A 25,951-nucleotide genomic window follows, 5' to 3' on the forward strand; every position below is an offset into this window, starting at 1 on the left:
CACGGAATTGGGGAGCTCTGTGATTGGAGGACTGAGTGATTGGGGGACACTGTGATTGGGAGGCTCTAATGTGATGAGAGTACTCTAGGATGAGGGGACCCTGTCAAGAGAGAGGAACTCTGATGTGAAGGGAGGCTTCTGATGTTAATTTCATTAAGACGGTTGTGTGCATCATCCCAGGATCAGGTTTCCCATTGTAGAGTAACATTTACATTTTAGATTGGGGTACATCGAGATTTTGTATAGTTTTCAAAGGTACTATGGCTAAAAAAGGTTGAGAAACATTGCTTTACAGTACTCACTTTGTTTATTATTTCATTTGTTTCACTTGTTTGAGTCCATCTAGGTCCAAAAAAAAGAAAAAGGTCTGCATCCTCTGTATTGTTGGACAGAAGCACGAAGGGTCTAAGGCAGTCAGACGTAAAAGGGCGCATGTCCGTTTACATCTACCTGCCCTAGACCTAACATGCGTCTGTTAAGGCAAAACTGAACAGACATGGATGTCACAAAGGTGACTTCCGTACTGTTCATCTCCGGGATTTGTTTACAGGTTCCCTGCTGATTGGAATAGTCACGGCAGGGTGAAATATGGCCCATCTGAGGGGAATTCATGAATAAAAAACAGCAAAAGCATATACACATGGGGGGAGATTTACTATAGCTGGTACACACAGAATCTGGTGAAGCTGTGCATAGTAACCAATCAGCTTCTAGATTTTATTGTCAAAGCCTAAAGTGGAACTATAGACAAAACTTTTTTTTTTTTTTCATTTTGGATAAAGCAAGAGAGGGTTATAACCCCTGTCAGATTTTTTTTCCCGCCATCTGTGTCCCATTGAAGAGATTTTTTTTCACTTCCTATCCAATAAACAAATAAGAAATGAGAAGAAATCCCTGCAAATTAAGGGAATTCCTTGGGGACCCCCAGGTTACAGAACTAACATCCCCTTTAGAAGATTTCCCCTCTATTACTTTTCTGGGGGCAACCAAAAATTTGGGATTTCTTTTACTTTCACTTTCAATGATAATGGTAAACAGGACAAATAGAGAGGGTGACTCTTTTTAACGAGGGGAAAAACAGCAATAAAAACTGATAGGTGTTCTAATCCCCCCACACTCTATCCAAAACATTTAGTTATACTTTAGGTGAACAAGCTGAAGTTAGATGCTGATTGGTTACTGTGCACAGCTGCACCAGATTCTGTGTGCACCAGTTGTAGTAAATCCCTCCTATGGGGTGCTTGGTATATGATCCTAATTCCTAAGTATCACTTTCTGATGCCTGGGGTAAAATATTATATATGGGAACATTAAACTGAACAGTGACACTCTATAGATACACCACAACCCTCATTCTCCGTGAAGGCAATATTAAAGCAAGAAGTGTAAGTATAAACACCAACTGGCTTAAAGGGTAACTCCACTTTTGTTGGAAAAAAATAGCAAATAAAGAACAAACAATATAGCATATACAATTGCGACACAAGTCATATTGTATTTGAATGTTATTAAAAACTACCCTTCCTTTTCAATCTGCAGCTGTTGTAATTTTCTGAAAATGCAGTGCAATATGGCTACCTGGAGCTGTTCTGTACACAGAATGTATACTGACCACACCCCCAGAATGAGATGCATGACGGGTCATGGTACCTGCCATGCATGTATGGGGCCGTGGCATGAGAAAAAAAAAAATTATTATATTATAACTGTTTGTTATTGGTCAAATTATAAATGACAGGATTGGTCAGTTAAAATTGAAATTTAATTGGTAGATAAAATACTTTTCAAGGATTGGATGTTTTTAAATAATTTCGATACCTTGAGGTGACAGTTATCTCTATATAAGTAGGTGTACCAGCTGCAAAATCTCAGTCGACAGGAGCGGATTAAGAAATTCGTCCCTCCCCTGAATTTTCAGTATTGTGAGTGGTTTGTGTTTTGTCGGTATAAAATGGGTAGTTCGAGTTTTTTGACTGGACTACAATTTTTTACGTTGATATGTATGGTTAGTTCGAGGTTCTGGGCTGAACTAAAATATGGTTATTAAATATAGTTAATAAAAGGCCACGGCCTATCATACCATTGCAAGTCCAGTTTTGTTTGTCTTTATTTTATTTTAAAATTATAAAGGTAATATGTTTTGTAGTTGTTCCAACATCATTTCCTGCTTGTGTGGGTCACTCCCATTTGACCCACTTAGCACAGGGGCACAGAGGAACAAACAGAGATTTCTTCAGAATAACAAAAGGTAGGAATCTGCAACAACGTTTGTTAAAATCCTTGTAATGTAAAGAGATCACCCAGAGGGGAATGTTTTTTTCTCAACAAAAGTGGAGTTACGCTTTAAGCATTTTATCCGTCAACTGTACAACAAACCTGTGAACAGACAGGCAATATGACTACCAAGCAGACTGGAACATTTTCTATTCTATTCTATCTATTATAGTGGATAGTATTGAATACAAAGGCCAAAAACAAGGACAACAAGGATAGGTAATGCATGAAGGTGACTGTAACCTCCAGCACAGAGGTTTCTCACGCTCTAGTGCTCATTAATGCTCAGCAGGTCTTTGGTCCACTCTAAAGAATAAAAAACGTGCTACTGTGTGCCACTAAATGCAATCCCACAGAGAATATCCAGGGGTTCCACAGTTTTTGCAGAGCAGACCTGTGGCATATTTGTTTCTGTTTTCAGAACAAGTATATTCTAGTCTAATGCCATATTACATTGCATTGTACGAATAACGTTGGTGCACAGAATGCTCATGGAAATGTAATTTCCCGCTTGTGTGATTGGCTCACTGATTTTTCCAAGTTCTAAAGGGATACAGACCCTGCTTCTTTTCTCATCAGAACACTAAGAGTACACCAGCTGAATATAATTATCCAGAACCACCTATTGAGATTCAGTCTGCGAACTACTGACTGTAGCACTCATTGTGGCATGTGATAGTTAGATCTTATGCTCCACTTTCTATTAAGCCAGAACATGCATGGGGTTTTTTGGAATTACCAGGCGGTAATAGAACTCCATAAATGCAGAAACCAGGACCTACAGGTACCAGATGGTGCCTCCAGTCAACCAATAGGGTAGTTTCACTATACTAGCAGCTCCTAAACTTGAGTTTAGGAGCTTTTGATGTTTTTTTGCCAAAGCTCCTAAGCTCAATTCCATAAATTACTAAGTGTCAACGTACATATAGACTTTTAGCAGAGTTTAGGAGCTTCCGCAGTTAGGTGAGCTTCAAACTCCTTCTCCTGAACGCGTTAATATCGCGTTTAGAGTAGGAATGTGTTGACCGCTGGCCACGGGAAAACGCAAAACGTTTTCTTCTGGCCAAGATAAATGTAGGCAGGGTGTACATGAAATATAAAAATAAGTGTATAAACACTTAAGCAGATGCGCACAGGATAAAAAAGATAAAAATATGATCAATTTAATATATAATATAATAGTGTTAAAGTAATGAGTGCTCACGTGATAAAATAAATTATGTGAATAAATAACAATGTGTATGAGCTGCTTGTCGAAACAACAATATAGTTGGAAATTAGTAAATATAATAGGGACAGCGCTCCAATACTAGTGAAAATAATAGTTAAATTAAAACGTAAGAGTATAAAATATAGATTACTCTATGTTGTTATGATCAAAGTATAAATAAAAAATTCATATACATGTCTCCAATGTGCATAAATGAATACAACAATTATGTATATATAGAGATAAATAAATAAATACATAAATAAATAGATGGTGGTGAAAGTCCAAGGTGAATATAAAAATTTATATAAAAATGTATATAAAAAATGAGTATAAAAAATGTAAATAATGTCCAATTTGCTGCAAAAGTGCTCTTGTGCTTAATTTTTGTGATATATGGGTGGCAGCAAAACAATAATCACTTAGTGTGAACTTCAGTGGTATTGTGCTATTTCTTCCACCTCCACCGCATGCACAGCCCACTTACCAGATGACCGCTTGGGGTCAGGTGACAGTAAGGTATCCCGCTAGGGTTTCCCACTGTGACTCCCCCAGTAGAGAGCGCGGCTTTAGGGGTACAGATGGTCTTTGGGGGTCTCCTCTAGGTTCCACTCCTTGACTCTCCTGTTAGAGTGTCCCGCTGTGGTCCCGTGTGGTCCCTCAGTAGGGAGCGCGGTTTCAGGGGCGTAATAACCTTTAAGGATCTCTTCTGGGGTCCACTTGCACATAGACTGGTAATTTGGGTTCTTTCTTCACTATCAGTGACGTATGGTGGGTTTTTTTTCTTACACTGGTGAAATCGGTGGGTGGCGCAGCCGGGCTGGATCCGCCCACAGTTTCCGCCAATCCTCTAGTAAAAATGTCTGACTCCGCTTCAGTAAATGCAGCACCCTCTCTGTCTCTAATGCTCTAGTGATAATCTCCGCCCTCTGAGAGTCCAGCTGTGATTCTGTAGGAGGGCATTAAGCTGGGCGTGACGGAGAACGGCCGAATCGGTCTGCTCCTCTAGCTGGTCAATCGCAGACCAGCGATTCTTTTTAAAGGTACACTCAAAAGCAACACACGTGTACCTTTCTTTTCATGAAGCAGTCAAATTTTATAGTAAGTTCAGGGGCTCATTGCTGCGAGTAAGTTTTAAACATTTTCTGTTTTTCAATTCCTCAATCATACACAAGTGCTTGCAAGGATTTTGGCAAACATGTCTGCAGATTCTCAGCTTCTGTTCTATAGATAGTCTGCCTACTATAATCCCAGGTACAGAGCTGTAAAGAGTATTGCATCTCCAAGCCCCCTTTTGGACACTTGGCCAGTGTATCATCTCGCAGTCTCTTGATGAAAGAGATGCCTGAAATGGTACCTCAAGCTCTGTGCACAGTTCTGAGAAAACAAAAAAAAAAAAAAAGCATAGACCAACAAAGTGATGTTCAGCATGTTCTGTATTGTTACCATGGAAGGGATCAACACTTTATTTTTTGTTTTATAAACTCACACCTGACAGCAAATTCAAATGAAAAGTTTATGTTCAGTTACATTAAATTACAAAATGGGTTATGCAGCAATAGTATATATTATATATATATATATATATATATATATATATATATATATATATATATATATATATATATATCAATCATATATATATATATATATATTTTTTTTTTTTAAAGTGCCATTTTCCTTTAAACACTTTAAATATGGTGAAATAACTACAGAAAGTCATGTACATACCCTCTTTTTCTACCGCTTCCTCCTGAAACCCATTAAAATCCTCAGCCTGTATGATCACTTCAACGGTCTCTTCTCCTTCAGATGTTCCATTAAGTATTGCAATTTTTCCATTCTTATGTAGAAGCTGAAAACAGAAAAAAACATGTTGTAACACCTATTCGTGAAGTCCAAAAGCCCGATTTAACATTTCAGTTACTTATGTGTTAACAACTATTGCATCTTGTTGGACGTGATGGCATGTTAGTTGGTTACAGGTCTCAATGTATAGCAAAAGGTTTAATTTTTTACTCCAGTAGTAGATCTTTGGACTTAGACTAGCGGAGATGTCAGCTCTTTTCCATGAGCCCCCAATGCTGGAGAAAATAAATAGGCAGACTTATGTGACAGTAATAGCCGACACAATAACATTGAGCTCAATGAGCCCAGTTTGGGAACCAGCAGGTTTAAAAGGGCCAGGAAACAAATGCTTCCCGTATCAACATTAGCAGAAGCACAGTGAGTCATAATCTCAATGGATCAATGACAACTGTGAAATGGATTTGTAAACTCCTACTTAAAAAAACCTATAAATATCTATGGATTAATGTGTACATGTATTGCCCTGAACACATAGATGCCAAGATGCAGTATCTAAACATTTCTATAAACATTGTAGGTAAATATGCCTGCTTTAAATAGTTTTGGATGACTATGTCTTAGCTATTAGCTATAGTTTTGTATGACTATTTGTGTATCACTACTAGAGGTAAATTATGTTTGGAAATGTTCAGTTGATTCACAGCTTTTTTTTTGCTACACAATCCTATACACAAGTGGGTATTTGCCTATATATGTGTGTACATACTGTATATAAATATATATATACGTCTATGTCCGGTCTTCACAGCGAACGTATTGCGTCACTTCCGGTGTAGTGGAACGCAAGTGGAAGTAGCGTTGGAATGCACGCCGCTTTCCACATCTAGGAGGATGGTAGGAACACTATCCACTAGACGCTGGGGATATTCTATTAATATAAGGCTTGTTTATACTCTTGGAAATGTGAGTGTATTTCCTAAAGTTATTTTGTTTAATTAAATTTACTTTATTCGAACGTACTGCACCATTGGTCTTTTGTATGCTTATTTGCATATTCTTATGGGGAGACTACTCTGAAGGTACCAAGCTCATCCACTTACCCTAAAGCCTGTTAGACCCCAAGACCATAAGGCCTTAAGGGGTCCACACCATCTGGTAAGTGGATTCATGTGTGGGGTACAAGAGCACGTGTGGAATACATCTGTAAAGCACTTGGGAGCACCTTTATCATTCGCACTAAAGAATTTTCACAGTGGACATTTGTGTTTTTAAACACGGAACTTTATTTGGACACTAATTTTTATATTTTTATATATTTATAATCACTATTTTCCAATTTTCTGCTTTTATATATACAATTTTTATAGCATATATATATATATATTTTTATATATATGTATATATATTTTTTGGACACTTCTATTTATTTATTTATTTAAGCATATATAAGTCACTGGTTTATTTGAGCTATTCATTATTTTAATATCACTGTTTTAGGCCCCGTTCACATAGGGGCGACGCTACTTCGCACCGCGACCTCCGAGGTCGCGGTGCGAGCAGCGCGCCGCGACCTCGGAGCGGCCGCCATGGACTTCATAACATTGAAGTCTATGGCGGTCGCCTGCTGGTCGCCCCAAAGAAACTCCGGACCCTTTTTCTAAGTCGGAGCGACTTGTGTCGCTCCTATTAGAACGGGTCCGCAGCTTTCCTATGGGAGGCGACCTACGGCGACCTGTGAGGCGACCAGGTCGCCTCACAGGTCGCCCTAGTGTGAACGGGGACTTAAGCACTGTGTTTATATATTCACTTAGTGTTTATTTTAAGACTTAATCAAAAATGTATTTTTAGATAGCAATGACAAAGGTTAAAGTCTGAGTTTATGCCAGGGTGTGCCCTTATTGGAGAGATTTTCTGTCATTTCCTTTCTCAATGTTACAACAGCAAGCAAGTGAAAATGTCCCCAACAGGGGATGCACCAATAAAAACAGACAGAGGCTGTTACACGCTATCCGAAACTAAAAACAGCTTAGCTGCAATTCCACTTTGAAGCAGAAGTAGAACATGTAAACATGCCTTGTTATAGAAATAGGTGTTAGAAAGTTTAATTTATTAAAATTAACCACCTTTGTGGCTGCTTTTTCCCCAAACAGCATGTCTTGTTCCCAGATCTATATACACCTATACCAGGGTAAGGGGGTGTTCTTTTACTGCCTCTGACCACCAATATAGGCCTCATCCCTATGCCAGTGTAGGGGAGTGTTCTTACTGTCTCTGACCACCAATATAGGCCTCATGTACATGAACGGTGAGATAGGCGATCCGAGTGGAAATTTGGTCCTCCTCTCTTTTCCCGCAGCCTTCTGGGACATGTCACAGGTCCCAGAAGGCCGCAGGACCATTCACTAAGCCGCAAAGAGTCACAGCTGGATTTCCAGAGTAAACAAGTTGGTGTCGGGGGAACCTAAGATCGATGAAGAACTGGCCTGGGTGAGGACATCGCTGGATTCCTGGACAGGTAAGTCTCCTTTTATTAAAAGTCAGTAGCTACAGTATTAGTAATGATTAAGCACACAGTGTAGTGTGTGAAACGCGTCTACCTTGTCACTATTGTCACGTTGGGATGTCCAGTCAATAAATCTAGATTTTGACTTCATCTGGAGTGCCGCCAATTCTTTCTTTTTTACAGTATTTGTAGCTGCTGATTTTTAGTTTTTTCTCTCTAGAGTGAAGATCCTCTTTAACCACTTCTGGACTGCCCACCACATATATACTGCGGCAGGGCGGACCGGCTGTGCAAAATCACCTATAGTTACGTGATTTTGAGCAGGGGTTTTCCGGGGCGTGCACACGTGATTAGACACAGCAGGAACCAATCAGCTGGTCCGGCGGCCGCAACGGCTGCCGGCCACGCACGGTCATGCAGAAGATTGACAGAATGGCCTTCTTCCTATGTACATAAATATATGTACCAGAATACATATTGGCCTAAATTGATGAAAACATTTGATTTTTTAAATTTTTTTTATTAGGGATGTTTTATAGCTGAAAGTAAAAAATATTGTTTTTTTTTTTTTTCAAAATTGTCTGTCTTTTTTTGTTTATAGCGCAAAAAATAAAAACCACAGGGGTGATCAAATACCACCAAAAGAAAGCTCTATTTGTGGGAAAAAAATACATCAATTTTATTAGAGAACAGCGTCTCAGGACCGCGCAATTGTCAGTTAAGCAACGCAGTGCCATATCGCAAAAAATAGCCTGGTCATTAAGGAGGTAAAACTTTCCAGAGCTGAAGTGGTTAAGAAGACAATAAAGAATCACTTCGTCTGGAATCACTTCCACGAGAAACCCAACAGTAGGCTGAAGAAGTGAATGCTACAGCTGCTGCCAACGTAAGCCTTGTATTGGTAACAGAGAAAAGGTTAAACCCAAACACGAATCAAATGCAGGTACAGCCTTGAGTAAATCTACCTTTCACCTTAATTAGCCCCAAAACCTTTGTTATTTCAATGTATTTCTTTTTAAAGGGATAGGTGTGGTAACCCTATGAATTGTATGCAAAACAAACAAGCAGCTATTCTTCTGGCTTGCGCGTTGCTACATTTTGTATTTTGCTTTTAATTAACCCTTCACTTATTACATTTTTGTTCATCACTTGATATGTATATAAACAGTAATACGAGCAGACAGTGACATCAACGAGGCTAAACACATAATGTATGAAAAAGCTGATTACCAGCTCAATAAAGGCTTTAGACCTGGGCTGTCCCTTTCCACCTGCACTATACATCTGTGCATTGTTAGCTATGCAAGCAGTAACCTGATCTTCAATGGAATGATCCTAATTCAGACCTTCCTACCTCATCATGTTTCTAGTAGAGGCACAGAGACATAGGTTATTAAACTAGCATAGTTATTACAGGTGTATATTATTCAGATTTATGTCTAAAATATTGCATGTACATTTTCTTTCATAGTATTCTTCTATTGTATATTATTACAACCCATTGTGAGACTGTTAGCTTCATTTCCATTGTTCAAACATAGTGGCTGAAATATAGACTTGGTCGTTCTATGGGTTCTACAATGCTGAGGATGATCATATTTTTTCACCCTGGTGTTCCTGCAATTATTTCTATATTTTTCAAGTATTGACACTAAACTTTGGTTTTTTTAAAAAAACAATTTATTCAATTATGTATTCTTAACTCAGAAAAGCACCTTCTACTGCTCTCAGGCTCCCCCAAATCTCCAAATTCATTTTTTTGTTGCTATGATCTGACTTCTTGTTAGAGGGTGGCTACATTTGTTCTCTGTGGTACCACTGCATGTAGAAATGTAGACACCCTCTTTACCTCATGTCTGAGATGGAATATTCTCAAACAAGGTTCTGTGTAACCCAGTGGTGTATTTTAGTTTTGTGCTCCCCTAGGCAAGACTAAAATTGGGCGCCCCCCTCCACCTCCTATGTAAATGTGCCCCACTCCTTCCTTTTTAATGGATGTGACTCCCTCCAAAATTGAAGGACTGCAAGTCCCAGCATGAACCCCCGAGATCTCATGAGAGGGGGGGTGAGAGGGGGGATGAGAGAGAGAGGGGGATGATAAAGAGAGAGGGGGGGTGAGAGAGGGGATTAGAGACAGAGAGGGGGGTGAGAGAGAGGGGGCGATGAGAGAGAGGGGGATGTGAGGGAGAGAGGGTGGGAGAGAGAGAGCGAGAGGGGGTGAGAGAGAGAGGGGGATGAGAGAGAGAGATAAAATGGGCGGCTGAGAGAGAGAGAGAGGGGGTGTGTGTGTGAGAGAGAGAGAGGGGGTAGGTGAGAGAGGCAGCTCTAGCAACTAGTGGCCAATAGAGTCTAAGGTGGAGGGGGGCTTTGACGCCCCCCCTGCAAAGTGCCGCCCTAGGCCTGGGCCTTGTTGGCCTAGGCCAAAATACAGCACTGGTGTAACCCTAGGGTTTCTGCTGAGGTTGTTAGGGGTTCCTTGAGATGTGGTTAACTGACCTACCATCTGATGGTGCCTTCATAGTTCTAGGTCCAATGCCACTTGGCAGAGCCAGCAGTATGATTGCAAGGGTGTCACTCTGTAAGGGGGGAATTATTCCCACTTATCACCACCAATGTAAGAGGCATTTTCCCAATGAACTCCATGGACTAACCTTTTCTGGGGTTCCCTGAAACCTGAAAATTATTTCAGGGGTTCCTCTGGGGTTAAAAGGTTTAGAAAATGCTGGACAAGGGACTACGGTCAATTTGGATTTGTAGTGTGCATAGAGCAGTGCATTTGACTGCAACAAATGTGCACTGTTCATTATAAATCAAACAAAAGTGGGGACCAGGGGGGAGGGGTTTGGGAGCTCATGGGGGATGCTACAAATAGGCAAAAAACATACTAAGGAACAATTTCTTAAGACTGCATGCAATAAGGTAGCTGAAGTGAACATAACATTTTTTTAGTCTCATTGGAGTATGATTTTATTGTGAAAAAGTCCTCAACCTGTTAGGATACCAAAATGGTAACTATTCCAAAAACTGTTCAGATATGAAAATTGTTGCCATATTTATTACGATAGCCAGAGCTCTGATTCTAAAAGTGATTAATTTAATTAGTTTAAATTACTAGGTTTCCCAATTGTCTATTTTTAAATAAGCAGAAGAAGCTTTAGAGTAGTGTAAACCCCAATCATAAAATTTGAGCTAAGCACCTATATCTGTAGTGTTAACTTGTTTATCTTCAAAGCTTTGAGTGTCTTTTCTCTCTGGTGCTTCGTTCCCCTGTTATCTGCATGAGTCACTTCAGACAAATTCTCCAACACATAGATAACATGAGCTAAAAATTTGTGTTGAGGGGGGGGGAGGGGTGGAATAGCACAGGACTTGTCTATTCAGAATACAGCTCTGCATGATCCTTCGTTCCTCTGCCTATGTGAATGGGGGGGGGGGGGGTCCTTTTCCTCCAATCAGCTCTCACACAGTGGCTCAGAGCTATAACTGCAGTTTTTCACTTCCTTCTTTGTACTGCTCACAAATACATAAGGATTTTTATCACTTTGAAGGGTTTTAGAGAAGAGGAGACAGCAGTTAAACAAGTAAAACTGGGTAAATGTGAGGGTTTAAAACCAAGAATATGCTTTTGTTTTTCTACATAAAAAAGAAAAGGATTGTTTCCATCTTGGCATCTAATGCCAAAACTTTGTTTTTTTTCTTGGACACAACAGGAGGTAAGAGGAAATCTCTCAAAATCAAGGGAAATCCTCTCTTAGACAGTTGTACTCGTTGGAAGATTTCCTTTCTATCCTTGTGCTGGTAACAACTCAAAATTTTGGAACGTCCCTCACTTTTAGTCCTGGTGACATATAGGATACATAGAGGGGGTGAATCTCTCTATATGGGATGCAAACAACAAAAACCTGACAAACCTGCTTGTACTACAGTAGCCAAAACTAAAGAAAAAACAAATGATTTATCTAATAATACACTTTATGCTACTGGAAGTTTTGAATTAACAACGAAGTATAATTTTTTAAAATTTCCTCACAATTACAATAAGTACAATAAAAAAATATAACAAAAAAACTAAGAAAAATTGTTCAGCTTATGATTAGAAATGATAGCTCTTAAAAAGATGTGTTGTTTGCGTTGTATTTTTGACACATTTTTCCATTTACCAGACATCTACATTGAGGAAAATGGCCATGAAAAGTCACATCTTCTTATGCTTCTGGGTAACTGCAGTTAAGTAGTCTGGTCAATAATTTTCTAATTTAGTTGCGATTTGCAACAAGGAGTGCCTCAAACAGGTTGAGCCACTCATTATTGCAAAGAAAGGTTTTCCAGCTTTTTGGGAAATCTCCCTAATGGCAGTCACACACGTATTATGTGCATGCAACCATTCAATAAATCATCCAGTTACAACAAATCTGACTGAAAAAAAGAACATTTGAAAATCAGACACCATATATTTGATCAATTTAGAGAGCCTTTGATTAGTTTGGATTCCCCAGCGTCCATCAGCTGTGGTGGAATCTTGTCAATCACATAAGCCCACCTAAACAAATACACCACTCATAATACAGGTCAGTGATTGTCAATTATTGATTTTAATCAATCATTTACATTTATGACTGGATGTCATTTTGATTGATATTTTCTTACAGAAAGTACAAATCAATACTGTGCATGTTGCGTCATTTACTATTTTATCCAATGATGAATCAATAGTTTGTGATTGCTTTTACATAAATCGATCACAAATAGCTATGTGTAGGGCTAATCTGAATCAGGTCCCAATCCTTTACTCCTTTATTGAAAATAATAAAGATTTGTAGTGCCACATGTATGCCACTGTCAGTGCTCACAATGTATTGTCAGGAGATTTTGGTTCATGAGTACAAGTCTTTAGAGGAATCACTGACTTTAGTAAGCACACCTTCACTGAGGAGGAAGCTTCACAAAGCACTTTGCCTAAGCTGTCCCTAGACATGCAGTGGTTAGTAAAACACCTAGCTACAGCAGACATGCACAATGGGGAAAACTGCAAATTGACAGAAAGGACATACAGTATAAGCTTTAAAAATGTAAAGGATTAGTTCACCTTTACCAAAAAAACTGCCCATGCATTAACGGGGTGTTTGCAGATAAAAGAAAACTGTGCAGTTCTGACTAAAGTTAGATAATGACCTTGCTATAGGTGTAGGCCATTTATGTACTTCCTGAAGCCTGGCCACAATATTGGCAGAGATTGCATCATCCCATTCTGCCTTTTAGCTAGGATGTTGCTAAGATACTCCCAGCCATTACTGCTCACGCCATCATCGCAGGAGCAAACTCTCAAACCCACACATGCAGCATCACTGAGCTCACAGCTACAACAACAAGGATGAGAGAGCGCATGCAAGAGGGATTGAATGGCTAGGAGTCTTCTAGCAATGTATTATCAACAGGCCAGGACAAAATGATGCCATCCCTGGGAGTTTTAGTACAGGCTTTGGGATGTATTTAACCGCTTGCCGACCGCCGCACGACTATTTACTGCGGCGGTCAGCTCCTCACAGGCAAAGTGACGTAGAACTACGTCGCTTGCCTGTGAGGCTCTAGGGAGCAAGCGCGCGCCGCCAGAGGCACGCTCCCGCTGCCGCTCACTCACGGACCCCCCTGCACGAGTGACCGGCGGACCCGATGTCCGACGGTCACTCGCAATCGCCGGTTACACCGGGAGAAAGGCAGGCGGCTAATGTAAACAAAGCCGCCTGTCAATCTCCCCTGTGTAAAAGCACAGATCATACGGTCCTGCTATGTAGGACCGTTGATCTCTGCTGTTACACACACAGCCACATCCAATCACAGTTAGAATCACGCCCCTTGGGACACACTTAACCCCTCCCTCTCCAATAAAGTTAACCCCTTCCCTGCCAGTGTCATTTTTACAGTAACAGTGCATATGTATAGCACTGATTACTGTAGTAATGTCACTCTGTAACCCCAAAAGTGTCAAAAATGTCAGTCAAGGGTCCGATCTGTCCGCCGCAATGTCGCAGTTCCGCAAAAAAAATCGCAGATCGCCACCATTACTCGTTAAAAAAAAAACAATAAAAATGACAAAAATCTTTCCCTTAGTTAGTAAACGCAATAACTTTTGTGCAAACCAATCAAAATATGCTTATTGCGATTTTTTTTACCAAACATATGTAGCAGAAATTAAATTGGCCTAAAATGTAAAATTTTGATTTTTACATTTTTTGGGGGGGAATTTCATATAAAAAAATTTGAAAAATATTGTTATTTTTGCAAAATTGTTGATCTTTTTTTGTTTATAGCGCATGATCAAAATATCGCACAGGTGATCAAATACCACCAAAAGAAAGGACATCAAATTTGTTTGGGTACAGCGTCGCACGACCGCTCAATTGCCTGTTAAAATCACGCAGTGCCCCAATCGCAAAGTAGGCCCTGGTCAGGAAGTGGGTAAAATCTTCCGGGGCTTAAGTGGTTAAAGTGGGTCTAAAGGCAGAAGGTTTTTTCCTTTGTGCATTCTTTGCATTAAGGTAAAAAACTTTCTGGGTGCAGTTTCCCCCCCCCCCCCCCCCTATACTTACCTGAGCCTCATATCAGTGATGTGCAAAAGAGCAGTCTGTTCTCCCAGGTCATTATCTCCTCATTGGCTCACACAGCAGCAGGAGCCATTGGCTACTACTATCAATCACAGCCAGTGAGCCAATGAGGAGAGTGTGTGTGTGTGTGTGTGTGTGTGTGTGGGGGGGGGGGGGGGGGGGGCTAGCCACGCTCTGTGGGTGTATGGAAAATGAACAAAGCCATTGCACAGAGCAGGTAAGTATACCATGTTTGATATTTTATTTATATACATTTTTTTTAATTGCAATCTTTAGAATCATGTTAAATGACCTACACCTATATCTAGGACATTATTTAACTTTGGTCAAAGCTGCACAGTTTGTTATTTTTTACAGGTGGTCGTTTTTGGTCAGTGTACTATTTAAAACATTTTACAAAAAAGAAAACTTTTTTTTTTTGGAGCATTTATGGCTCTGTTCACAGTTCTGTGATTTCATCCAGTAAAATGTTCTTTGATATTGACAATTTTATCACAACAAGCCTTGACAATAGAGAAAGATATGGAAGCTACCTGCCTCCCTAGGACCCTGTTTGTTTCTAATCTGGCTTTGGTCGTATCTAAAGAAAGGGCTGCTTATGTTTGGCATTATTAGAAGAACCAGTGATGCCAGAAAAGGTCTCCCTGTTGACACCAGTGTGAAATTATTATTATTATTATCATTATTCAGGATTTATATAGCACCAAAAGTTTGTTCAGAACCTTACCACATTAGGGCAGACAGAGTACATTGACAATACAATTCTATTAAGCAATGTCATAATGCTATGAAAAGTGTAAATATTCTCAAGAAAAGAGTTTAGCACATGTTCTATTTTCTGCTTCGAACAAACATCATACATTTCTCACTACATCTTCAGTGTTAGGTGTGTTGCAACAGTAACTTCCAAATGCTATAGCTGAATGTCTAAATAACAGTTTGAACGAATGTTCTAAAAAATCAGTTATGTATAAAATTGGTTAAATTGGTATATAAAGGTAAACCTTTAGCATTGCAAATTTTGATTTTTACAGTATTAGGATTATAAAGGAAAGCTAAATGCTGCAAGCCACAAAATCTAAATCCTTGTGTAAAACCTCCAATTACATGTTAAATAAAAGTAATTTCCCTTTATATTTCCCACTCCTGTTTCAAATTCACTCAAGAAGTTGGAGGTATTAAAACAATACCTTCCTCTGTGCTTCTGGGGTGAGGTGCACTGTCTAAAAACGATTGCACCTACATTACAGATTGTTTAGCTAGCAGGCACAACTTTGAAGAATATACATTGGAAAGTAGAATTAAACAAAATATGGCCCAGGATGTTATTATAGAGGACAAACACAACTCAAGAGCTAAAAAGGCCCCTTCAAACATATTATACATTAAAGATACTCCAATACATTGGTAGACAGATGCTAGGTCTTGTATTGAATTTGCAATGATCTCAGGATTCAGGGTCAGGGAGGTACAGCTGGCTGAACATTCTCAGGGGAACAATTGATGCTTGAGCTTGCTTGTGCTGATCTTATTCTCTTCCATCTCTGCAAAGGAGCTAACTGTCTGCTCAGCCAAAATTAGTTTTTTGGGGAAAATGTAAAGGGCCAGGTGGGGCAAAATCTGAAATGAACATACAATATACCTGCATGTCTATATTCCATTTTATGTCTATGGGCAGCCAAACTTATATTAGAAGTCCTTTAACATTTAAGCAAGGCCAGATAACATACTACTCAGGGCGTGAGTATGCGGTCACCTAGGCAACGCCCGACGCCACGCTACAGTCTTCCAATAGCTCTGGTACCGAGCGGTTGGGCGTAGACTCGCAGCAGCAGCGGATGCATGGCTTGTTACGATACAACGCTGACATTGTAGCTTCATAAGTGTGAGTAGATTATATTGGAGGAAGGGTGTTTCATTTGCTGGATATGAGCCCCTGCAATTGTGTTTATTCACATGTGACCTTATGAGTGAATTTTGACTGAAGACACGAACCTGGGTGATTAGATCTGCAGTGCATATCTTCTGAGGAGAAGTTCTCACTAGGTTTGAGAGGCGCTGATCTATCGTCCTTGCAGTGAGTGTCCATTCTGACGGGTGGCGGCACATGTGGAAGTCGAAGCACATGGGTGTATAAGAGGACTTCACTTCCATCTTTATCACTGCTCTAAGGACATTTTTCACTGGGTGTTGATGGTCCACTTAGTGGCCACTGTTGGACTTTAGTCACTATTTGAAGTTCAGTGCATGCTGCTTCATTTATTATTATTATTTCATATACATGTCTTTTGTATATAAGCGACTGTTTAAAGCGGAGTTCCGGGCACAGATGTCATTTTTTAATGAACATACCCTCGGGACAGTCAGGGCTAGCACATTCCACAATGGCTAGCCTCTGATCTGTCCCGGTTCGCACTTACCTTTTAGAAGAAATACTTACTTATAAAATTTCTTCCACAGCGTTTCCATCTCTGTTGTGGGCAGCTGAAGCCGGTGCGGTCCTCTTCTGTGTCTTCTTCCGCGTCTTCTTGTCCCAGAATGCGCCGCACCGGCCCCTCTCGTCACTTCCGGCGCGACGCCGCATTCCTCCACAGCTTCTGGGCATGCCCAGAAGCTGTTTAGCAGGGGAATGCGGCGTCGCCTGGAAATGACGAGCGGGGCCGGTGCCGTCGCATTGATTCCTGGGAGCTGTGACGTTCAGCTCCCAGGAATCATAGCGAGGCAGGAAGTGACGGGGTGAGCCGCGGCTCCGAGGGAGGAAGTACTCTGAGGTGAGTATCTTCGATCTTCAATTGCAAGGTAAGTAAACAAAAAAAAAAAACAACTACCCAATTCCTTTTCAGGTGAGGCATACCTAGCGGAGGGGCACAAAAATAAAATCTCGTTTTGTGCCCGGTACTCCGCTTTAAGCGCTGCTAGTGTTATCAATTCTTTCAGGTCTTAGGATTGGTTACACCTTTTCTCAACATACTACACCTGTCTACATATCTAGGGATAGCCAAATGCAGTTCAATATAAGCATGTACCATTAATGTATGTATGAATGGGAGTTAGAGACCTTAGATTGTACGCTCCTTGAGGGCAGGGACTGATGTGAATGTGCAATGTATATGTAAAGCGCTGCGTAAATTGACAGCACTATATAAGTACCTGAAATAAATAAATAAATAAATAAATAAAATTACCTAAGCATCACATGTTACAAATGAGCACTGTAGAACTGTGGAGAGTGATCATTATAATACTAGGGTTCCTCCCGTGGTTGCTAAGGGTTCCTTGGTCAATGAGTGCTTTCTATTTTTTAGATAAGTAACTACTGACTCCAATGATATTTTTATCTGACCATAGGGGCATTCTTCCTACTGACCCTAAATGTAAAGAACATTTATCCTTTTACCATCACACTAATGTACAGTGAGCTCAAATTATTGTAGTTATTAGCAGGTATTTCCTGAGACCAGAAAGGTATTTCAAGGGTTCCTCTGTGATAAAAAGATTAAGAATGGCTATACAAAGGGGTAAAATAAAAAAAAAAAAAAAAAAAAAAAACAAAACAGTATAGCTGTTAAAAAGAGAGATAGAGTTTTACGCAGTACCTACACAGTGATAAGCAGGTACATTATGGTCTGCCAGCTTCAGGAGTCCCAAGCTGGTGAAGTGCAATAAAACTGAATGGGAGTTGTAAAGAAAATTAAAAAAAAAAAAAGCAGAGCAGGTAGCTCAGTTATGTGACCTATCAAAGTTGCATGCTCTCCTCCAATCAAGAAGTATTTTCTGCTGCTTTGAAGTGATTCCAAAAGTTGTAGTTTTAAAAAATAAAAATAATAACAAACATGTTATACTTACCTGCTTTGTGCAATGGTTTTGCACAGAGCAGCCCCGATTCTCTTCCTTTTGGGTCCCAGCTGACAGTCCTGGCTCCTCCCCCTATTGAGTGCCCCCAATATTAAGCCTATTGGCCCCACGTCTCCCCCACTCTCGCCTCATTGACTCACTAGATGTGATTGACAGCAGCAGGAGCCAGTGGGTCCTGCTGCTGTGTGAGCCAATAGGGAAGAGAGACTCAGGAGAGCTGTTGCTCTCATGCACTTCGCTGGATCATGGAGGGGGGTAAGCTTCACCAAGGAGGTTTTTTATGCATTAAGGAAAAAACCTTCTGCCACTTTAAGAAAACAACATAAAGTACTGCAATCTCAGTAAGGCAGCATACATGTAATTAATGGAACACAAAAAGCAGTTCGCAGCATTGAGAAATATGGAGGAGCATAATAGAGACTGGATGGTGATAGCCACTCTCCATTATAAATTGGCCAGTATAATATTTTCCCAGATGTTGGGAGACCTTTTTGCAATCAATGGCTAATTTAATCTTTCCTACAGAAAAAAGGAACATGTTTAGGAACATATGCATCATTAAAGTATATCTTAAGCCAAAACATTTTTTTTTTTAATTTTGTATAAATTAAGGGATGGTTAAAACACCAATTAGGATATTTCCCTTCACTTCATGTATAATACAGTAGACAAAACAGGACGTGAGAGAAAATCCCTATCGTAATCACCAAAACGAATATTCCCATAGGAAGACATTCCTTCATTTTTTGCTCAGGTGGTAACACCAGTAGCGTTTTTTAGTGTTTTTCCACGTTTTTAGCAAAGAAACCACCTCTCTGCTGTTAGTAACTCCCACTTTCCCACTGAATAGTCTTCTTGTAGTTTGTTTAGTCGCCAATTTCAGAGCAGAGAGAGCACTAGAGGAGAGAGGGCACTGCGTTGTTTAGGAGCTATTTTTCTTTTTCTTGCTGCATCCAGTATGGATCCTGTAATGCAGAAAATTGATGAGGCTAGGCCAGTCTTTTTGAACCAGGGTGCCCAGGCACCCTGGGGTGCCTTGAGGTTTCTTTAGGGGTGCCTTGGCAAAATGCCTAAAATCTACCCCAAAATTGTATATAAGTGGGTAGGTGGATCAAACCTGCATTTTAGTTACACAAAGCCACAGGTTTCCATTCATTGTACACCATTACAACCTTCTAGCTGCCAACCTCCTAGTCATCATTTGATAAGGAGGATATCAGTTGCCTGCATTTCATCCTTGTTTGACCCTCCCTTGCCCCTCTCCACCAGCTTTGGGGTCTCAAAACTGAAGGATAAGAGAAACATTGGAATACTTCTCAGTGGGTGTCCAACATGCATTGAAGTTGCTGCATTATGTAAAACTATCAGAATATTTTTTACATTTTAGAATGGGGTGCCTCAAGACTGTCCACAGTTTTAAAGGGTGCCTTGACTGAAGAAAGGTTGAGAAACACTGGGCTAGGCTACTAATTCATTAAAATAATATTTTTTTCAACTAGAGAGAGAGAGAGTAAGTTTTCCAAGCAGAAGCACAGACTACAAATAAACAGAAGCTGTACCCTTTGAGCACACTATCAAAAACTGAAAAGTCAATGTTGGCTTTATATTAACACCTATATAGGAACAATTTAGCGATGGGTCCTGGCAGTACATAACTTTGTAGAAAGGAAGGTATCTTGCCACTTGTTGTTTGCAGTGTAATGTCAGCCAATCTAGGGCCACAAGAAGTAATGCATTCCTTTGCAACTCATTAGCTAAGTGGGTTTATGCTGCTGCAACCTTGAAAGTTTAGCAATTCTTTTATAAAGCTATTAACTTCACATGGCTCTATCTCCAAATCCTATGAGAAAAGCTGTTGAAATCTTCTTAGGCATTAATAGTATTGCCTTCTCTTGCTTCAAGCAGCAAACGTCATACAAGATAAAATAAACATATTTTAATAAGGCTCCTAGGAAGAACAGTTGAATTAAAAATCAGGATATTATTTTAAATTAGGGAGATGCCAAAACAACTAATTTGGGGCATACAACAAATTAAAAAAACGAATATGTCCAGCAGCTACAAAACAATTATTTGCTACCCAACAACTTTACAAAGATGTTTTGTCTCTTCCCTCTCTTTGCACTACATTTTGGTAACTGACTGCACAACCTATGGAGAATAAAGGACTAAAAGCTTGCATTAAGGTCTTTTCCCAAATCTTTCCAAATCAGAGGTACACAGGTATTGACAAATTAGGAATAAGGATAGCCACACAAAGGATCAATGTCTACGAATAATACTTTCTGGACTAATATGGAGTTTTTTTAAGAATGTCTATAAGGGGGCTGTCCTAACTATCTTCCCTGTCTTATTGTAAAATCCGAAAAAGTGATCCCCTGGGGAATATAAACTGATAATAACTTCCTGTCTGCAGTACATTGATGACATTGTTCTCCTAGAACACACTCAGTCCTAGGCAAAGTCACATGCCTGGAGCTTAAAGTTAAACTTAACTTCCACCTTGAACAGTTGTACAAGTTCCTCTCTTATACCGAAATTGCTAAGCCCGATTTCACTTGTGAGCTTCATACAGTGTGCAATAGATGCTGCAGTAAGTCATTTAGAGCTAACCTCACTTCCTGGCTGGAGGACATGTACATTTATTTAGGCTTCATGTACACTACAGCTCCTAAACTTGAGTTTAGGAGCTTTTGGCGTTTTTTGGCAAAACTCCTAAATTCAGCTCCATAAAAGCCAATGTATCAATGTACACATAGGCTTTTAGCATCATTTAGGAGCTGCTGAGGTTAGGGACGGTTCAGGATAGGAATGTTTTGACAGCTGGCTGCAAAACAGGGCAAAATTGCGCTGTGATTTTACAGCAGTTTTACCGCGTGTTGCATTTTCCCACTGAAGTGGAACAATACGGCCAAGTGTACATGAAGCCTTACTGTCCCTGGCCAATCCCTTTCCTTCAAAATATATTGAGATCTTTCAAAAATGGAGGCTCAAATCTCCTATGGGCATTACCAAGTTTCCTGTTTTCAGGAAGATACACGCAGCATGCTTCCGGGACCCTCCCACCAGCCATAATCTGTCTGCGTTGCATTGAGAAGTAAAGAAACCTAGTAATCATGATGTCACTTGGTCTAAAATAAGGTCTGTCATGAAGACTAAGTGATTTTATTTAATTATTTCATTAGCATGTTTATGGGGAAAGGAGGCAGCAGGGAAGACAAAATATAAGGAGTTTAACCACTTCAGTTCCAGAAGGTTTACCCCCCTTCATGATCATGCCATTTTTTGGATACGGCACTGCATTACTTTAACTGACAATTGTGCGACGCTGTACACAAATAAAATTGATGTCCTTTTTTTACCACAAATAAAGCTTTCTTTTGGTGGTATTTTATCACCTCTGCAGTTTTTGTTTTTTGCGCTATAAACAAAAAAAGACCAATATTTTTTACTTTCTGCTATGAAACATATCCAATAGAAATGTAAAAAAAATCCAATGTCTTCATCAATTTAGGCCAATATGTATTCTGCTACATGTGTTTGGTAAAAAAAAAAAAAGAAAATCCCAATAAGCGTATATTAATTGGTTCGCGCAAAAGTTAAAGCATCTACAAACTGTGGGATATTTTTATGGATTCTTTTTTTACTAGTAATGGGGGCAATCAGCAACTTATAGTGGGGCTGCGATATTGTGGCGGACACTTTTTTGGGGACCAGTGATTCTAATACAATGATCAGTGCTAAAAAATATGCACTGTCACTGTACTGACACTGGCAGGGAAGGGATTAACATCAGGGGCGATCAAAGGGTTAAATGTGTCCCTAGGAAGTGTTTGCTAACTGTGTGGGGGAGGTGCTTTAACTTTGGGAAGACAGAGATCTATGTTCCTGCTTAGCACAAACACAAGATCTCTATCTTCACTACTAACCGAACAGCGATGTGCTTTGTTTACATAGGCAGACTGTCGTTCTGCATCTCTCAGCAACAATTGGTGGGTCCTGGCAAGCATCTGGTCTGTGGGACCCACTGATTGGCTCCCGCTGTGTCCAATCACAGCAGGAGCAGGTCACTGGCGGTGACCTGGAAGCATGAAATGACGTCCCTTTACGTGATTTCGCGCAGAAGAGCCACTGCCCCACGTACGTTCACTGTGGAGCGGTCGGGAAGTGGTTAAATTTCACCTGTAATTACTTCACTGTAATAGTAAAACGTGTATTTAAAAAAATCTATACACTGTTGCTAAATATTTTGACATTTAGTCATACGGACTTGTTTAAATACTGATATGACCAAATGTATCTCCTCTTAACCCATTTGTTTTACCGTCACAGAGCTGGTTCACACTGAGGCGACACGACTCCTTACTACTTCGGGGGCGACTTGTGCAGTCCCGTGCACCACGACTTCAGAGCGACTTGCAGGGACTTCACATAATGGAAGTCTATGCAAGTCGCTCCGAGGTCGCCCCGAAGTAGTACAGGACCCTTTTTCTAAGTCGGAGCGACTTGTGTTGCTCCTATTAGAACGGGTCCTGTAGCGGTCAATGGACCGCGAGGGAGCGCGACTTGTCAGGCTGACAAGTCGCCTGACAAGTCGCGCTAGTGTGAACCGACTCTTAATGGCTTTTTGGAAATGTTATGATCAATCATATCATTTTTTTTTAAGCACACTGTTTTACAGACGCACAAATGTTACTACAAAGCAGAACAATACTAAATGCTGTCTACAAAGTTATGAGCTACTGTACAATATTTAGATCGGTTGAACAAAGTTTATGCTACTATTCAACAAGCTGATGTTTAAAATGGTTTGTGTATGCAACAATAACTTTTAACGAGTTCTTCCAAAGCTACACAAAATGACAGCAGAGTAGCATTTTTTTCATTCTTGGCACTGGTTGTTTTATGTGTACAGTTTCTCCTTATTTGACCCAGAATTAAATAGACATGTAAGCTTTTTTTTATAGTAAGTGACTGAATATAGCATTGACATTTCATGTAGAAATATGTATCATTTATTCATATACTTGAATAGGTCAGGGCTATTGATTTGTTCCTATTTCTGATGAGTCTCAGCTTGCTATTTTCTAAATACATTTGATTTTTCTATATGAGCTCAATTACAAGATGTCAATACTTACAGCATGACTAGGCTCAGGAGAGATCAGTGAGATGGGATATACATGTGTATATAATGAAGCTCTTCTTTATGCCCCTTTCCGAGTTAACAGTCCCGGTGTGAGACTTCTGAGATCTGTCAACTTGCACATTCCTTTGCTTTCACTATGGCCTCAACTGTATATGAGGTTAGTGAGATGAGCTTGTAAGGATCAGATTTAAACCCTTGTTGACAACTGCCTAGTTTACAGTGCTTGTCAACAAGGGGTTAAAACTCATGCTTAACCACTTCTGGACCGGAAGATTTTCCCCCTTAATGAGCAGGCCATATTTTGCGATTCGGCACTGCGTTATTTTAACGGACAATTGCGCGGTCGTGCGATGCTGTACCCAAATGAAATTTATGTCTTTTTTTTCCCCACAAATAGAGCTTTCTTTTGGTGGTATTTGATCACCTGTGTGATTTTTATTTTTTGTGCTATAAACAAAAAAAGAGCTACAATTCTGGAGAAAAAAACAACATTTTTCACATTCTCAAAAAAAATTAAAAAATTACAATTTTTTAACATTTTAGGCCAATTTGTATTCTGCTACATATTTTTGCTAAAAAAAAATCGCATTAAGCGTATTTTGATTGGTTTTCACAAAAGTTCCCGTGTCTACTAACTATGGGAAAGATTTATGTCATTTTTGTTGTTTTTTTTTTTACTAGTAATGGCGGCGATCTGCATATTTTTTGCGGGACTGCGACATTGCGGTGGACAGATCGGACCCCTAACTGACATTTTTGACACTTTTGGGGGGACCAGTGGCATTACTACAGTAATCAGTGCTAAAAATATGCACTGTTACTGTAATAATGACACTGGAAGGGAAGGGGTTAACTCTGTGGGTGATCAATGGGTTAAATGTGAGCCTAGGGGAGTGATTCTAACTGTGGGGGGGAGGGGGCTTGTGAAATGATCACAGAGACCTGTGATCCTATATAGCAGGATCACAGGGGCTCTGTGATCATTCCAGAGAGAAGAACGGTCAGCTGTGTTTACAACAGCTGACCATCCTTCTCTCTCTCTCAGCGGGGAATGATCGCGGGTTTCAGGCGGCAAATGGAGCCGCCTGCCCCATGCATTGGAGTCCCCGCTGCCGAGTGTTGGCTGCATGGAATTGGGTGTGCTGTGGCTTAGAGGTGGATCCATAGGTATCGCCACCTAGCTGCAGGTGCGCGACCAACGTAAGTCTAGTTCACGCAGGAGGCCTGCACTGCCGCAGTAAAAAGGCGGTGGGCGGTCAGGAACCGGTTAAAGAGGAACATAATCCCCCATTCTTCTCACCTGATTAACCAGATTGTTCTACAAAAGCATACTCAAAAGCCTGGAGATCCAATTCCATGCAGCCATCCTTTTCTGACATCACCGGGGGGGGGGGGGGGGACTCTGTCTTCTGAGTTGTGCATGTGCAAAAGTGGTGTGATGATAAGCATGTAATATGCTACATTGCTGCATCATTGATGGGTTAGCTGCAAAAACCTTGAGTAGACAGCTCGCCAATGATAACATGACACATGTCCCATACAGGACAGCCATTAGGCATTTGGGGCCCCTTACACAGCTTTAGGCCTGGGCCCACCCTGGACCTGACCATCAACATTCACCAGGGCCCCCTACTGGCTGTCCCACGAAGTCCCATCCCATGTCCTCCTCCATCCCATGTCCTCTTCCATCCCATGTCCTCTTCCATCCCATGCCCTCCTTCTTCTCCATCCTATCTCCCCAATCCTATGTCCTCCTCTTCCAATCCCATCTCCCCCATCCCATGTCCTCCTCCTCCTCCATCCCATTTGCAGAGGAAATCCGTTCCACCAACACAGGAAGCCCGAGGCTCTGTAGTGATGGACAGCACACCCTGTGTACCCATCGGCTAAGGAGGAAGTGGGAGGCAGAGCAGCCCGCCTCCTGCTGCTTCCTCAGCCAATGGGTAGCTAAAATCATCTTAGGTCCCTACCCCATAACATCTTCCACATCCCAGCCCTGCCAGCTGGTTTACTATGCTATGCAGAAGGAGAGCTGAATTAAAAAAGACTGGACCAGCAGCCTCCGGCGTCTCCCCTGCCTCATGTCTTCTCTGTCTCCTCTCTCTTGCACTGTGCACACTTCCTGGTTGCTGGGCCCAGGCCCCTCCTGATGCACAGGCCCTGTACATGTGTATCACCTGTACTCACCTGATGGCGGCCCTGGTCCCATAGAGTACACCATGGCCTACTGTGACCTTAAAGTGGGTATCCCAGGAAACTGCAATCACAGCACACATCATTCTGGCCTAGGCCAGAAATTAGCAAGTGAGGGGAGGGGGTGCACAAAAAAAGGTATTCCACACCCCCCCCCCCATCCAATAAAAAATATACAATTCTGTTATAGTTGGGGGCATTCAGCTTGATTATACTGCATTCTTTTCAGGACAAATAGGGCTTTCTTTTGGTGGTAAATAGTAATGGATATCTCCTAATATTTTTTTATTATCAAAGAAAAACTGGCATAAAATAATAATAATAAAAAAAATCTTAATTTAGCTGTATAGTTCTTG

At 40.6% G+C, this 25,951-nt stretch overlaps 1 protein-coding gene across 14 annotated transcripts in view; it reads right to left on the reverse strand.

Annotated features, from left to right (window-relative positions):
* AKAP12 (A-kinase anchoring protein 12) overlaps positions 1 to 25,951 on the reverse strand; it is a 220,449-nt gene that overhangs the window by 55,956 nt on the left and 138,542 nt on the right. For all 14 annotated transcript variants that reach the window (XM_082251603.1, XM_082251609.1, XM_082251597.1 and 11 more), the window contains exon 2: positions 5,216 to 5,339. In XM_082251603.1, the coding sequence (XP_082107729.1) occupies positions 5,216 to 5,339 (124 nt within the window). The remainder of the gene's footprint in view (positions 1 to 5,215; positions 5,340 to 25,951) is intronic.

The sequence above is a fragment of the Pelophylax lessonae genome (assembly GCF_965119305.1).
Source record: "Pelophylax lessonae genome assembly, chromosome: 3".
Classification (NCBI taxonomy): Eukaryota; Metazoa; Chordata; class Amphibia; order Anura; family Ranidae; genus Pelophylax; species Pelophylax lessonae.